The sequence below is a fragment of the Diabrotica virgifera genome, chromosome 1 (genome assembly GCF_917563875.1).
Source record: "Diabrotica virgifera virgifera chromosome 1, PGI_DIABVI_V3a".
NCBI lineage: Eukaryota > Metazoa > Arthropoda > Insecta > Coleoptera > Chrysomelidae > Diabrotica > Diabrotica virgifera.
In genome coordinates, this window is record NC_065443.1 from 45,515,288 (window position 1) to 45,531,662 (window position 16,375).

The 16,375-nt window shown below is 33.5% G+C and overlaps 1 protein-coding gene across 1 annotated transcript; it reads right to left on the bottom strand.

The window, feature by feature from the left end:
- Positions 1-1,572: 1,572 nt before the first annotated feature.
- LOC114331336 (uncharacterized) lies at positions 1,573-13,176 on the bottom strand. The gene is made up of 3 exons (XM_028280864.2): positions 13,002-13,176; positions 7,547-7,720; positions 1,573-1,809 (listed from the first exon to the last, which is right to left on the bottom strand). Exons 1-3 carry the CDS (start codon positions 13,069-13,071, stop codon positions 1,607-1,609), a joined length of 447 nt encoding a protein of 148 aa, XP_028136665.1. The 5' UTR covers positions 13,072-13,176; the 3' UTR covers positions 1,573-1,606.
- Positions 13,177-16,375: the final 3,199 nt, after the last annotated feature.

The window sequence follows — 16,375 nt, forward strand, 5'->3', positions numbered from 1 at the left end:
TCCCACAGTTAAAACTTCCCCTGTTCCAGTGTTCCCATATATTAATGTTTGTCCGACTAGACACCCTTAAGCTAATAACAAATTTTCAGCTTGCTATTTATCAATTTTTTTTTGTACGCAGGATCCAGACCTACCATATTATGGTGTCGGTACATCTCTACAGTATGACTGAGTTTTTTACCAAGAAATGAACAAAACTCTACACTCTATAAAACTATACGTAATTTAGATGTGTACTGTGCATACGTGTTTCATGTTTTTGTAATTGTAATGGAGGTTATTTATTAATTTTTACTATATTCTCCGGCTAACCCGGATTTTCGATAACCCGGATCGGCCGCGGTCCCGATTAATCCGAGTTATCGAGGTTCCACTGTACTTTGTACGCACGTAAGAAGTTATACTTTTATTATAATATAATTTCAACGAAATAAATATACCTACTTAACAGTTACAATACAAAAAATTAACAATAATTACCAAAAATGAACCAAAACCAATGCCAAATATTAAAAAAAAAAGAAAAAAATATGAATCGTCCGGGATTTGTCGACCAACAAGGCCATCAAGCCGTATGCTAGTTACCTTTCAGATATACATAATTATACATCACGGTGACAAGTGAAATATAAAAATAGATGTTTTATTATTTTACGCCCAAGGAAGGCAAATCCAAAGACACAAAATTATAATAAAAAACCTTTTAAACCACCTTTTTCAAATTGCGCAAGTTGTATTATTAATATTAATGTTAATAAATGAAATATAAATATTTTGACGTTTCACAATTTGACAATTCACTTTTAACTGCAGTGCCTTAAAAATTTTAAAGCACTAGTGCCTTAAAGTAGCATTTTTAACGCTCCTATGGAGTCCTAAAAATTGCATTTTTAATACGTTTCTAGAAAAATATATTTAAAAACACTAATATATTCTTTCCACACCTTTTCTGGACTGATACATACATAAATTAAAACATTTTGAAGTATAACTTCAAAAATATAATATGAAAACTATTTAAAAAGGCAGTATAACTAACTAACCTTTGTTGTTTCTCTTCCCACAAATTGTAAAACGCAACAACCATACATAACCAAACCGTCAACCGTCCAAACCACAGCTGCGCTACAGCTGCCATATTGGATAATTTTTGACATGTCATTTGAACATCCAATCAGAACAAAGTTATAATGCGCCTGCGCCGGGATCGTAGGTTTTAACATATACAAATTCACCCTCATATCGCGCGTAAAGAAGTATAACTTCAAAAATTTTGCTTTAACTTCAAAGGTTATACTTATTTTAGGTTCAGCACTGATGATGATCTGTATTGAATCGAAAACGTTCTGCATTTATGATGTAGCCTTTTAAGAGAATTTTTAACAAATTATGTACCTTTTATAAAGGATATTAATTAACAAAATTTTTTGTGATATATGGTATACACCCAGCTACAGGACAACTTTTTTCTTTGTGGATTTGTAAATTTTAGAAAGGCTAAGGTGGAAATGGCACAAAAAAGGTGTGAAAACACTGCTAGCTTAATTCAGATCAATAAAGAAAAATAATTCATTAACCAGATATATAATTTGTCGTCTTTTATTTATCACATCAGTCTCAATAAACCTACAATCACTGGTACAGTCAGTAAGATATAGTTCATTCCTAATTTAGTAGACGAATTGCACAAATCCCCCCTGCAGAAACACATTAGTACTCTCTTATAGTTCCATTTGGTATAGGCGCATCTGTCTTCGCTATCTGATGGACCTCTTTGTAGACATATTCGTTGGGTCGCTACCCCATATTCTGAAAAAAAAAGTAATTTCTTCATTATAATGGATATTGTATTTGTTATAATTAGTTACTGCTTGGGTAAAAGAAAAAAGGGAGTTGTGTAACAATTTAATAAATTTAAATTATACTAGATAAAAAACATAGAAATTAGATTAGAAACTGTAAAAATAAAATAATGATTTGTAAAAAAAACAATAAACATAAACCTGTCAATATTTGACAGATTATGTCAACAAGCATGTTTATGCTTTTAAGACTTTATTGCGTTTATTTTATTGTAAGTAAATTGAAATTGTAAATTATTGTAATAACTATTGATTTGAATAAACATAGGTATATAATTAATAAAAAAAATTGACAGATCCCTTCCAGATAACTAAAGGGCTAAAACAGGGAGATCGGCTGGCACCTACTCTGTTTAATATATTTATTAAATATCTCATCAGAAAAATGTCCGTAAACCCAAAAAATTTAGTGTTTAATAAGTCTAAGCAGATTGCAATGTACGCAGATAACGTAAACTTGATGAGAAGAATCGCAAGAGACGTCACAGAACTATATGTGGAGCTTGAAGAAAATGCGAAAGAAATAGGTCAACGTAGATAAAACTAAAGCCCTAATACAAGCAAGGAATCAACGAACCTTGCAGAATTTAACAATAGACGTCGCTAATGTAGAAGTAGTAGAACAGCTCATATACATGGGTGTAGAAATAACAGAGAATGGCAGCGAGGAGGAAGAAATACGGAAACGGATAATGCTTCCTAACAAAGCATACCTATTTCTCTCTGTCGCAGGTGTTTGGATGTAAAGACATCCAGAGGGAAGTGAAGTTAAAAATGCATAAAACCATCATACGGCCAATAGCAACGTATGGTGTAGAAACGTGGATCATGATTGAAAACAAAATAAACCTTATTAATACTCTTGAAAGAAAGATATTAAGGACACTGGGAACCATTTGCGACAATGGTATATGGAGAATAAGGTTCAACCAAGACTTATACCAATATGACAGAGAACCCTCTATAGCAAATTATGCAAATATACAAAGATTGCGCTGGGCAGGTAACCTTATAAGAATGGATAACGACAGAACACCTAGTAAAACGCTTAGCGGAATTATGGTGGGGCGTCGGCCAGTAGGAAGACCAAGGAAGAGGTGGATAAACGAAGTGAGAACCGATGCTAAAGAGATATTGTGGGTGGACAACTGGAGGGGAGCAGCCAGAGACAGAGATACTTGGAGGCGGATGCTGGGGGAGGCCAGACCAAGACTTAGGCTGTAACGCCACAGGAGAGAGAGAGAGAGAGATATATGATTAGGAATCAAAATTAGCTATCTATATAAACTGGAAATTTGTTGTTGAAAGTAAATTAATTATTAATTCAGAGTAAACCCTATTCATACACAATGACGCTTCAGAAGTTAAAACAGGAATGAGCTTGAGCTGTCCAAAATCTGTCCTAGGGCAATAATATGCCCATTAAGATGTACACTGAAAAAACAAGGCCAGACGTAAGCAGAACAAAACGAATAATGGAAACATCAGAAACAACATTACAATTGGCCGGTTTCACCAATGACAAAATAGTAGTTTATTCTATGAATAAATTTATTCGACCAATAAACTGACATTTCTCCATTTTACTAACGTCAAATAATACTTATTTTATGTATTTATCAAATAAATATTTACTCTTCGAATAAATTAGCAAGTTAATCTAGCTGTAAATATAGTGAAAACCGTTTATAATGGACTTCAAGGGACCTAGGGTATTTTCTATTATAGTCGATTTCTATTAGAACTAATAAATCGTTTATAATGGACTATCTACTATTCGTGATTTTTATCATTTGTAATGGGCATTCCATTATAAATGATTTTCCAAAAATTACACCATGTATGTTCTTCTTCTTCTTCTTGCAGTACCGCGGTCTCCTATCGGAGGTTGGCTACCATCACAGCAATCTTAACTTTGTTGGCTGCAGCTCTGAACAACTGTATTGAACTGTACCCATACCACTCCCTTAAATTTCGCAACCAGGAAATCCTCCTACATCCCACATTTCTCTTTCCCGAGATTTTTCCTTGGATTATAAGTCTTAGCAGAGAGTACTTTTCTCCTCTCATTATGTATGTTCTATTTATTGACAAATGCAAGAATACTAGAAAACCGGATTTGATTGCACAATATGAGGAACAAGTTTTAAGGATCTGTCTATTACAACCGATTTTTACTGGGGAAGGGACGGGAATTTGTGTCTATTACAGTCAATATTTACACTACAAACGATTGTCTATTATAAATGACTCCTATGCATTAACTCCATAACACTCCGAGGGACTGAAGGATTTGTCCACTACAAGTAGTGATAGTCTACTATAACTGATTCTATTATAAACGGTTTTCACTGTATCTATAAGAAACTAATGCCCGGTTGCACCAAGAGATCTTAAGCTTAAGTCGAGAATATCATAAGAATTAATATAATATAATTATAATAAATTACAATAAGAATACCATAATAATAATAGATATAATTGATAATAAGGTAAGAATCTAAAATTATGGTGCAACGTAAGTGATACTTAAGGAGGCCCTATCCATAAGTAGAGCTTAGCTAAGCTGGAGCTTAAGATCTATAGGTGCAGCCAGGCATAAATTCATCAGTTTAATTTTAAATTATCAGTAGTAATTGCACAAGAGCTCTAAAATTATTGAATTTTTCCCGAGTGACACTTTTAATTTCACGAGCCAAAGGCGAGTGAAATTATGTCAAAGTGTCACGAGGGCAAAAATTCTATATTAATTTTAGAGTTCGAGTGCAATTTGTTGCGATTATTTCATGAATAAAACTGTTCAAAACCAAAATTTTATTGTAATTTATTTATGTAAGTAGGGGAGGCCGGGGCTGGTTGACGCATTTTTTACATTTTTGTACCTAGATGCTAAATTAAAAGATTTATTACAACTTTTTGCTCAATGTACGAAAATCTAATCTTTTGGGCAAGAGATTTTGTAAAAATAAATATCTTACAGACTGTACTTTATGTTCAATTTGAGAAGGAAACATGTATGTCACTGTGCGCCAACCAGCCCCGTCACGGGGTTGGTTAACGCACTACCTGGGGTTGGTTGACGCAGACAAAAAAAAATAATTTAAAACACATTTTTAATTAAAATGTAAAAACATTTTATCAAAAAACCTAAAAAAAATACATACAATCATACAGGCGTAAATCTAAATAACTAAATACATTAATATGAACTGTAGATAACATACGTACAAAAACATTAAAATACCTAAGTGTAAGAAAAACATTAATTGCTTTCGCAATTAACACAAACAAAAAAAATACCAGGATTGTCAGCACAAGCCTCATGCGCCCACATTTTGCAATTTGAGCATTGTATCCAGTTTTCCCCCGAAGCACTATTTTTGTATTTGTCCATACAATAGAGGCAAAAGGAGTCCTCTTCGTCTGAATCGATACAATCTTCATCAATTTCCTTCATTTTTTTGTTTTTGGCCTTTGTTTCTTTTTTTGAACCAATCCTTCTTTTGGCAGTTTTTGTATTATTTTGTTCCTCCTCAAGAGCATTTTTTACAGGCGTATCTGTCAAGATTGCTGTATGACGCTTTCTTTTATTATTTTTAGGTTGTTCCTTTCTAGCTGCAGCTTTTGGTAAAGGCTTTAATTTTAACGGAGTGATAGGAGGTGAGTTCTTATTCTCCTCTTGAATGGAACTTTTAGAACAGTTCATTTGACAATCAAGTTTGTTTTCAAAAAGAGAAACGTCATCAGGTTCCTTTTATCTATCTGACTGCCCTTAGCATAACATCTGGTGGGGTTTTTCCCTTCTCGGACATTATTTTATAGATACGCATTTTGCTGAAATAAAATAAATTAAAGAAAATGTGAATTTTTGGGTCGGGGTTGGTTGACGCATACACCAACCAGCCCCTTAGAGGGTGCGTCAACCAACCCCACGTGATGCCATTTTGTATTTACTAAAACTATACCTAAAATGTGGCATTTGTATTAAATCTAACGAGAACATATTATAAAAGAAGATTTTGCCATCATTATACAAGAGAAAATATTACATTATCTCTTAAAATAAAATCTTTACAACAAAAAGTGTGAGATATTAAAAATTTACTTACCACGCCAAAAAACGAAAAATGTGCCGTGTACACTCTATCACTACTGATCTCAAACTAAGAGTAACGTTTGTGAGTGGTGGTCATCGAAATGCTTCGGACACCGCTGATTGCGATGTTCTCAAGTCTTTTAGTTGTAAGTAAATCTTAGTGCGTCAACCAACCCGGGGCGCCAACCAGCCCCGGTCTCCCCTACAAATTAGTACTTGATGGATTCGACCGTTACTTGATGGAAGTTCATTTTATCTCACAATAAAACACTGAAAAACGTTTGTTTTTCTATACTTCCACAAAATTTATTACAACTATGTTATTACTACAGCTGTTTCGGCAAAGTGCCTTTCTCAAGTGAAGCTGTAGTAATAACATAGTTGTAATAAATTTTGTGGAAGTATAGAAAAACAAACGTTTTTCAGTGTTTTATTGTGAGACAAATTAGTACAATTAAACACAAAGTTTTTATAAATATTTGACGATTGAAAGTCATCACTTTTATAATTTTTAAAATATTAATTGTCATTAATGTCACTGAATGTATTTTTTCGTAGCAACGAAGGGCACCTGACGTAATATACTTAACGACGGGTAATTATCAAAAATTATCGATTTAATTCAGATTTCTGTAGCTTTCTATTGGTCAGAATCTCCTATGAATGAAATAATCAGAATTATATTGGAATAAAATAAAAATATTAACGTCTAATAAATTTTATTCGACGAATAACTACTCATTGATTTATTTGTTGTTGGAGAAACCGGACCTTAAGAAGAATAATCGGCAAAACTTTATACGATAGGGTAAGAAGTGAAGACATTCGACGATAACTCACAATAGTTCCTTTTAACATGTGGATACAAAAAAGAAGAATAAAATGGAATAAACATATTGATAGAATGGCGCACAACAGAATAATAAGAATATCTCGAGACAAATCGTCAATAAGCCGAAGCAGCATTGGACGACCTAAAAAAACTATTGTTGAAGTTACCTGCTGTCTAGCAGCGGCAATAGAATACTGCTACGGCTTTTTTCCCTGCCTGTCATAAGAGGCGACTAATGAGGTCTGAGGTCTTCTTAGTATCCTAGACGAGCTCACGAGCCTCTCTGCTCCCATTCCGTATAACGGTTAAATGAACTGCAAACTCTAGCCAGCAGCTGGATGTGAGCTTCTGGTGCGTGCCCACTTTGGAGACGAGAGGTAGAAGAATAGGCTGCTCGGTGACAACCTATCATCCAACTTGTGAGGTCAGGATCTTACTCGTACTTGTATTCACCTGTTCGCTCGTAGTTGGGATAACGGGCGGATGTTCCTGTAGCAAGACAGCTACTACTCATCTGATGTCGGACTCGTAGGGGCCACTTTTGCTACATTCTATAGCAGAAGGACACGAACTAACAAACTTAGAAGTTACCGAAGATTGAACAGGCATTTTGCTAATTTAAGAAAAATGAAGAAGAAGAAAATGTAAGTAGGTAATGTAGTATTTTTTGCCAGCTGACATCGAAAAGGTAAATCAATTTTTAAAACTGTTAAATACCTACTACTTTGTCCAACAATAAAAATGTCAAAAACTTACCCTCTTTAGCTGCATCTTCACTTTCAACAATTTTACCACACCATCCAGAGGCACAAGGAACCGTTTCTATTCCTATTTCTTGTTTATTTTCTACCAGTGTCACATTAACATTGAAGTCGTCTTTGCAGCTCCCCAGTTCACCTCTGGACCTACACATAAAGCATCGTTGAAGACCTACAACAAAAAATGTTAGTTTTTAAATGTTTTGAAAATAATTATATAGAAAAAATTTTTCTAGATAACTAAACAAATGTACAAACGTTCTTAATAAAAGGAAACACTAATTCTGGAACTCCTCTTTTATTGATTTAAAATGAATCAACTTGTCCAGAAATGTTTCCTAAGGGGTTAAGGTACAGCTCTTTAACCAGGATCGGCTGATATCGATTTAATTCAAATACCTATCTTCAGAAAAGTTTTTATTTTGACGTTCACACCGTATTTAAAGTAGATATACACCTCGTTTATAATATCATTTTTCAGAAATACGACGTGAGTTTTATGTATGGAAACCCTCAATTATTTCGGGAATAGCTTGCGCCATTTTTATAGATTTTGGTAGATAGGGATTTTCCAATTACATTGTTGTCAGATCTTCCGTTTTTCTGGAAATCTAATGAACTTTCTTATTTCAAATAGAACACCCTGTATATTTTTTGTGTTTTGAAGTCCTTAAGAAATGCTAATTATTTTTCATGTTATATTCCCTATACTTAAATACTATGATTTAGGTGTTATTGCTACATTAATTAAAAAAAAAATTAAACAAATTATAAAAATCAATTTTTTCGGAACGAGTAGACATTATTTTAGGTTTTTTACATCCTTGAAAACAAAAAAATTATTTTGTATTTTTTTCCCTCAATTTAAACGTTTCCGAGTTATAAACAATTTAAAACTGAAAAAAAAACCAAAATTAACGATTTTTAAGGTTTAATAACACAAATAAATAATATTATTTTTAAAACCACGAAGTACCTAAATTCAATTTGAAACCTTATTTTATATGCTATCGATAAGAAATTGGGGGTCTTTTATTTTAAAACATTGTTTTTCAGTTGTTAATGTAGCCCAATCGCCCGTCCTCTCATACCCGCTTCATTAACAATTAAAAAACAATGTTTTAGAATAAAACATGACAAAATTTTTTATATGAGGCCGATAGAAGAAGGTTTGAGCTTTAATTAAGGTACTTCACAATTTCAAAAATTATATTTTTTACTTGTATTTTTGAACCTTGAAAACCATAATTTTTCGTTTTTTTTTTCAGTTTTAAATTATTGTTTATAACTCGAAAACGATTATTTTTAGAAAAAAATTACAAAAGACCTATTTTGTTTCTAATGATCCAAAGAAACTAAAATAATGTCTACCCGGGCCGAAAAAATGGATTTTTATAATTTGTTTAAAAGTTTTTTTTTTAATAAATATAGCAATATCTCCAAATTTATGACATTTAGGTATAGGGAATATAACATGAAAAATAATTATTATTTCTTAAGGACTTCCAAACGCAAAAAATATAATTTGAAATAAGAAAGTTCATTACATTTCCAGAAAAACGTAAGATCTGACAACAGTGTAATTACCACTACATATCGCCCACATTAGACCCTTACCCACCAAAAAATTTATAAAAATTGTGAGAGCCGTTTCTGAGGTAATTGAGGGTTTCCATACATAAAACTCACTCTGTATACAAATAGGTAGACATTATTAACGACTGGGATCAAAATGTGATGAAAGATGAACATACGAACATCATGCTTAATATGTGATATAGTAGGAGAGCTATTAGACATTTTTGGGTTGGTATTTGAGGAATCTGAAAATTTTTATAACATAAATAATGACCTAGTACAAAAATGCAGACCTGGGTGAAAGGTATTAATTAACGTTAATGTTCGACTGGTCTATTATTTGACAAATAATGACATTATTTCGAAGTCTATTAAGTACGATAAATAACGCCCAAGGGCGTGTTATTAAAAAATAACGCCCTAGTTGTGTATTTTATATTGGTTAATAGTATTAGATTCAGATGCAACCCCCTGAAGTTCAGATGCATCCCCCTGAAAATGATCCTGGGGCCGCCGGCGCCCATGCAAGCATCTTACAGAGTTAAAATTGCTCGCAGATCACCTGCTGGTTTATTTTTTTTAATTTGAAATTGAATTTAAAAAAAATGACAAGTTGCCTCAAAGTTATTTTTTACAATAAAAATTTTTTAAGTTTTTTTTTAATTTGGTGGGTTAATTATAGGGGTAAATCGATAAATGACCGCTACCCTCCAACCAGGTCTGCATTTTTTTATTAGGATAACATATAAGAGTTACCTGAAAAAATTTCAGATTGCCTCAAATACCTACCCAAAAATGTCTACCAACTCTCGGACCAATGCGTTGGAGTATGCAGATACTAATGCAGAGTTGCAGAAGAAAACTTAACAGATTTAGAAATAACCTTGATAAAAGTGACAGATAGAAACAGTGGCGGTCTCAAGGGGGGGCGACGGGGGCGATCGCCCCCCCAGAAACCTTAGTTTTCTGAAAAATTGAGAAGTTAATATACATATTAATCCGAAGTGTGAGATCGAACTAATGCATTGCTAATCTAAAGGAGCTGTGCAAGAAATCAAACAGGAAGCCAAATTTGCCGTTAGAGCTCCTTGTTTCAATCACAGTTTAAATCTATCACTGTCCAAATCATCTCAAGTTCAGGCTGTTAGAAATGCAACGGGTACCATACAACAAACAGTTTCATTCTTCACGTCTTCCTCAAAGAGAAATCAAGTTTTGAAACACTATGTAGGTGGCCAGCTACCTGGATTGTGTGAAACACGTTGGGTGGAAAGGCAAACATCGTTTTTGCAATTCAGACTTAAGTTCCCTGAAATCATTCAAGCCCTGGAATCAGTAGCTTCATGGCAAGATTTAAAAGCTGCATCCAAGGCGAGAACCTTGATTTGTGTCTTACTGAACAGTACTTTCATTATCACTGTAGTGTGTATGTGCAACATATTTTCACTTACACTGCCTTTTAGCAAGCTACTTCAAAAACCTGATATTGACTTGAAATGTGCATTGAAACATTTTACGGACATGACCAAAGCACTTGCCAATCAACGGAACACAGCGATTGTTTGCTTTAAAGATTTGTTCCAAGAAGCAAAGGACATCGCTGAGAAGACAAATTTTGATATTAGTATTCCAAGAATATCACAAGTGCAGAAGAATCGAGCCAACCACGCAACTAAAGACCCAGAGACATACTTTAGAGTATCAGTGTTCCTTCCCATTCTAGACTCTGTAATAGAAGACACAAAGTCTCGTTTTCCTGAAGAAACATTGGAGTTGTACAATCTTCACGTATGCATGCCTGAATACCTGATAACCAACTCTGTTCAGGACATGTCTGAAAAAAATTGAGTGTTTAGTAAGGAGGTACAGTGAACTTTTTGATATGTCTCAAGCTGAAATGAAATGCTTATTGAAAGGTGAACTACAGCTTTGGAAAATGCAATGGAAAGACACGGACGAATTTCCAAAAACAGCGCTGGACGCGTTAGACAGTTGTAACAGAGATTTGTTCCCTACAGTCAGCAAGCTACTTCTAGTCTTAGCTACACTTCCCATCAGCAATGCTTCTGCAGAGCGTAGCTTTCAATCTCTAAAGAGAATAAAGTCGTGACTAAGAACACGGATGCGTCAAGACAGGTTGACTGGACTTGCTCTACTCCATGCCCATCGAGACATCCCTGTAGACCCAACGAAAGTTTTAGAACGATTCGCCAAAAGTGGCCATCGAAGACTTGAATTCGATTTGTAATTACATTCTTTTTAAAACCTTATAACTTGTTATTTTATTACTTATAACCTAATAAAACTATTACAATGTATAATGTGAACCTCATTTTTTCCATTCTAATAGACTAATTTGTATTGTATATTTATTGTAAATTTTAACATTTTAAAAGGTAAAATGTGTTTTGAGCTCTTTCAATTCAAGCGTAAAACTAACATTGTCAGACCAAACCTCTGAAGTTTGACGTTTGTTCGTGATAAAGTAAAACCACCTAAATCGTCAAAGGTTTAGAAAGATGAGACTTGCATCAGAGGCTTGCCATTGAAAAATACTATCATCCACAAACCTTTTCTATTAGACTTTGAGTTGTTTTCAATAGTTCTAAATTGGTTTTTGATACAATCACAAGAATACAAAATATATTTTGAATATTTTATTTGTAAGTTAGCCGAACAATATTTACAACAAGCTTTAGAGGCTAGCTTTTTTATTTTTTATTATAGTGTAAAACTGTTTCCACTCATACTAATTGTAATAATAAGTGATTTTCCTTTTTCTCCGTTCGTCACAACCACTAAGTGACAGTCAGTCCATATTCGGTCCATCAACTGTTCAAATGAATAAAATGCCTTTAAAACTCTCAAAATCTTGCCATATTTTTAAAAATTTTCCGGACCCCCTTTCCGGCTGGGGGCTGCACCCCCCAGACCCCCCTGCAACAGACCATCGCCCCTCCCAAAATCTGACTCTGAGACCGCCACTGGATAGAAAAGATACAAGAATAAAAAAACATGATACCTACCGTATCAGAAATTTTTATTAAAGATTGGCAATGGAGTGACTAATCTCCCACATAAGTAGATATAATTAAAAAAGGGCAAAACCTTATGCAATGATAATTAAATAAATTAATTCTTTTATTCACATAAATTGTATACATATTTTCCTTTATAAAATATGTATAAATATATAGTTGTAGGTACATATTTCTTTTTTCCTATACCTATAGAATTTACCACTGTCTTTAGTAAGGAAGTAGTCTAAGGTCAACAAAAGCCAGAACCATGGATTTGTACTTTGTGCTTGTGCTATTCTTTTATTCGTTTTTGAACTCTATATAGTACCTATACGCGATATTAGCTGTGAAGGTTGTTTATATTGTTTTACTATTTGTAATCAAATAAAAAATAACTACCTAATTTCTAAAGTTCCATAGAACTATGTTAATTTTTCATCGATAAACAACTTTTCCCTCGTTCTTTAAAAACACGTTAATGGTTCTTTAATTGGGTTAAAGAGCGATTATGGTAAATTAAAAACAATTTACACTTTTACTTTGATTCAGTTATTAGACACATAATCACCAATTAGCAAACCAGGCCACTAGTGTCAGAAAAATACAGTTTGATTTTACATATAAACAAAAAGTTTAAAGTACCTACAGAAAATAAGCTACATGTTGACGAGAAAATATATGCTGTTTTAAATGCAAATGAAGTATAATATAAAACATATATTTAATAATTTTCGGTTCATTTAATAAGTTAGCTAAGAGGAGTGCAGTCGTAAAGAGAGTTCAATGCTCACACACGACAGAAACCTTAAATCCGTACATAGGTATTAAAAAATAAACATTATTTCAAAGACTTACCTTCGATATTAATAATAAATATTGCACTTAATATAAAAAACAATCTTAAAACTGTAAAATATGGTTTCATGTTCTTCAAATTCAAGGAGACATTCTTTGGTTTAAGTTGTTGGGTCGTCGATACTGAATCACGCCTGGAATTAATAATACTTTCACTTATGTATCGCTAGTGGAGTGGTCACTGACGCGACTTCTTGCTGTAAAACAACAGGACCGCAGTAAAGTGATTTATACAGAGGCGGACTTAATTTATTATGATGATAAATATAGACATAGGCAAATGTGCAACTTGCATACATATGCATAAAAAATACAAAAATGTCATATTTTGTATATTTTTATAAAAGTGCGCACAAAGTGCATATACTATAGTTTCATTAATAATTGTCCATATAGTAACTGGAGAAACCTTAGCACAAAATACCCAAGATTTAATCTAAAACACTTAAATACAATGTTGTTCCTTACTGAGTTACTTTTATCTTAAAATTTAAAAACTATTTTTGCTCAGCATTCTAAAACTATTCGACGTATCCTTTTCATACCGGGCAGAAAATATAGTTACTGTACAAACTATTAATTTATGTTAAACAAACGTTTGTGGCTATTACCAGAGGCGTACGACGAGGGAAAGTGAATGGTTGACGCTTTCCAAATTCTACGCCACTGGCGAAATTGCTATCTTCCCATATAGCACACAACGTCCGATGTACGTCCATATAACGTACATTTAAAGTCCAAACGTCCATGGACCAAAACTGGACGTACTATGTACGTACATTACGGGACGTCCATTGGACGTTTGATTTCAACGTACATTGGACATCCATTTGTGGTCCATGGATATTTTACACAAAACGTGACTATTATATTAAGTCCCAATACAAACTAAATGAGAATCTTCTTGACAACGTTGTCGCTCTTCGCGCTATCTGTCGTGAAAGGTAGTATTAGGCAGGTACTTTTAGGGGATTATCGCTGTTAATTGTTGTGGAATACTGAAGGACGGTTTATTTATGATAATTCACAGAATGGCAAACGCGCTTGTAATATACAATAACGGTACTGACTCTAAAAATAGTTTGGAACAGAAACAGAACAGAGATTAAACCTCTTTTAATGTGCATGCTTCCTAGGGCGTCATTATCTGAATCTCGTCTTTATGAAAATACATCCTGTGATATATTTGTGTTTTCTGTTTATCGTGTAAGTGCAGTCGTGCATTAATGAAGTTCCTAGTTCCTATAATAAAGTATATATTATAATGAAGTTATAGTAAAGAGAAATAAAAAGGTCTTTTGTGTAATATTTTTAAGTATAAGTTTAGTATTATAAGGAACTATTTCCTATAAAGGCTTTTTGCTATGTATTCACAAAATTATGGATACTAGATTTCTTTCTGAAAAGTGCCCTACAAATGTCCATAAGACGTACATTGAATGTACATAAGGTGTACACTGAAAGCTTCAATACAACGTACAATGTACGTTTGTAGCGGACGTTCTATGGACGTCCAATTTTGTGAACTCTGGACATTCGTTGGACGTCCATCGGATGTCCATTGTACTTCAGCGGGACGTCCATTGGACGTTCCAATGTACACAGATGTACGTCCATTGGATATCCATAAAACGTACTTGTGCTATCTGGGTTAGTTCAATTTTTGGATTCCCCAATACTTTCTATGAAAATAATATACTCTTCATTCGTAACGATAAAGTCATTAGTTTTCTAGATCTTTGAAGTTAAAAATGAAACGACACGGTTATTTTGATTAATTTATTGTGTCGCTTCATTTTTATTTTCAAATATCTCGAAAATTAATCAGTTTTTCGTTACGAATGAAGAGTATATTATTTACATAAAATGTATTGCAAAATCAAAAAATTACACTAAAATTGCAATTTTGTCTGTGGCGTAGAATTTGGGATAGGGTCAACCAGCCACTATCCCCTGTCTTACGCCTCTGGTAGTAGCTAGAAACGTTTGTTTATCTTAATTTAGTAAGGTGTACAGTATTTACACTTTCTGCTAAGTATGATAAGGATACGCCAAATAGTTTGAAAGTAACGGGTACAAATAATTTTTAAATTTTAATCATATGAATCATATCATAAATTATTAATCAAAATAACTGTGCCGTTTCAAATTTAACTTCAAATATCTAGAAAACTAACGACTTTATCGTTACCAATGAAGAGTGTATTATTTACGTAGAAAGTATTGGAAAATCTAAAAATGGCACTAAAATACTAATTCCTCCAGTGACGTAGAATTTGAGAAGGGTCAACCATTCACCATCCCCTGTCGTACGCCTGTGGTAGTAGCTAGAAACATTTGTTTATCATAATTTAGTAATGTGTCTAGTAGTCGCACTTTCTGCCAAGTATAAAAAGGATACGTCGAATAGTTTTAAAATGCTGAGCAAAAATAGTTTTTTAATATTTTAGATAAAAAACCCTGTAACTCAGTAAGGAACCACATTTTATTTAAGTGTTTTAGGTTAAATCTTCGTATTTTGTGCTAAGGTTTCTCCATTTACTACATGGAAAATTATTAATGAAACACTCAATATTGTCTTCACCCATTTTGAAAAGTGTGAGAACGTTGAATGTCTGTCTGTCCGTTCGTAAACACAACTCCTCCGTCATTATACCAGGTAGAATGACAAATGAGGTGTCGAATGAAAGCTTATAACCCAAAGGGTGGTATCAAGGAGAAATTTGGTAGACGGTAGAAGAATGGTAGAAGCCATATTATATTATTCGACGCGCCTGAGCAAGACGAGAACAAATATATACTTCCGGTTTCATGCCTGTCTGTCTGTATATCCGCGAATATAACTCCTCCGTTATTAACCCGGCATCCGACAGGTGAATTTTTTTGCCACTAACAGACAGGTGGGGTGTGACAAACCCCAGCAACTTAAACAGTTAAAGAATCTCAAAAAATATCTTTAAGTTTAGTTTTCTGTTATACCTACCTATCTCGAACGTCAACATCCTGAATCTGGTCAGGATAGTCACTATTTACACTAACATTGTCTATTTTTTCACTTATTTCCGAATCACTCTTGTCAATACATTCGTTACTGTCTGCTTCGTCCTATAAGGCCTGAAGGCGTGCTTGTTCTCGTTCGGAATTCATTTTATAGCATGAGAGCTGTTAGACATTTTTGAGTAGGTATTTTAGGCAATCTGAAAATTTGTCAGGTAACTCTTCCATAATAGCCTAATACAAAAATGCCGGTATGGCTGGAGGGTTTCCCCAAAAATCCCCCCAAAGTTAAAAAAGGGTAAAAATTGTTATAACAAAAAATATCATTGACGCAACTTTAAAGTAAGTTTAAATATTCAAATTTAAAGAAAATAAAC

Bases quoted from the DNA above. Each gene is read 5' to 3' on its own strand.
- LOC114331336 (XM_028280864.2), bottom strand. From the start codon at position 13,071: ATGAAACCATATTTTACAGTTTTAAGATTGTTTTTTATATTAAGTGCA. The intron at 7,721-13,001 runs GTAAGTCTTTGA...TTTTTGTTGTAG, and splicing joins ATTTATTATTAATATCGAAG to GTCTTCAACGATGCTTTATG. The intron at 1,810-7,546 runs GTAAGTTTTTGA...TTTTTTTTTCAG, and splicing joins TGAAGATGCAGCTAAAGAGG to AATATGGGGTAGCGACCCAA.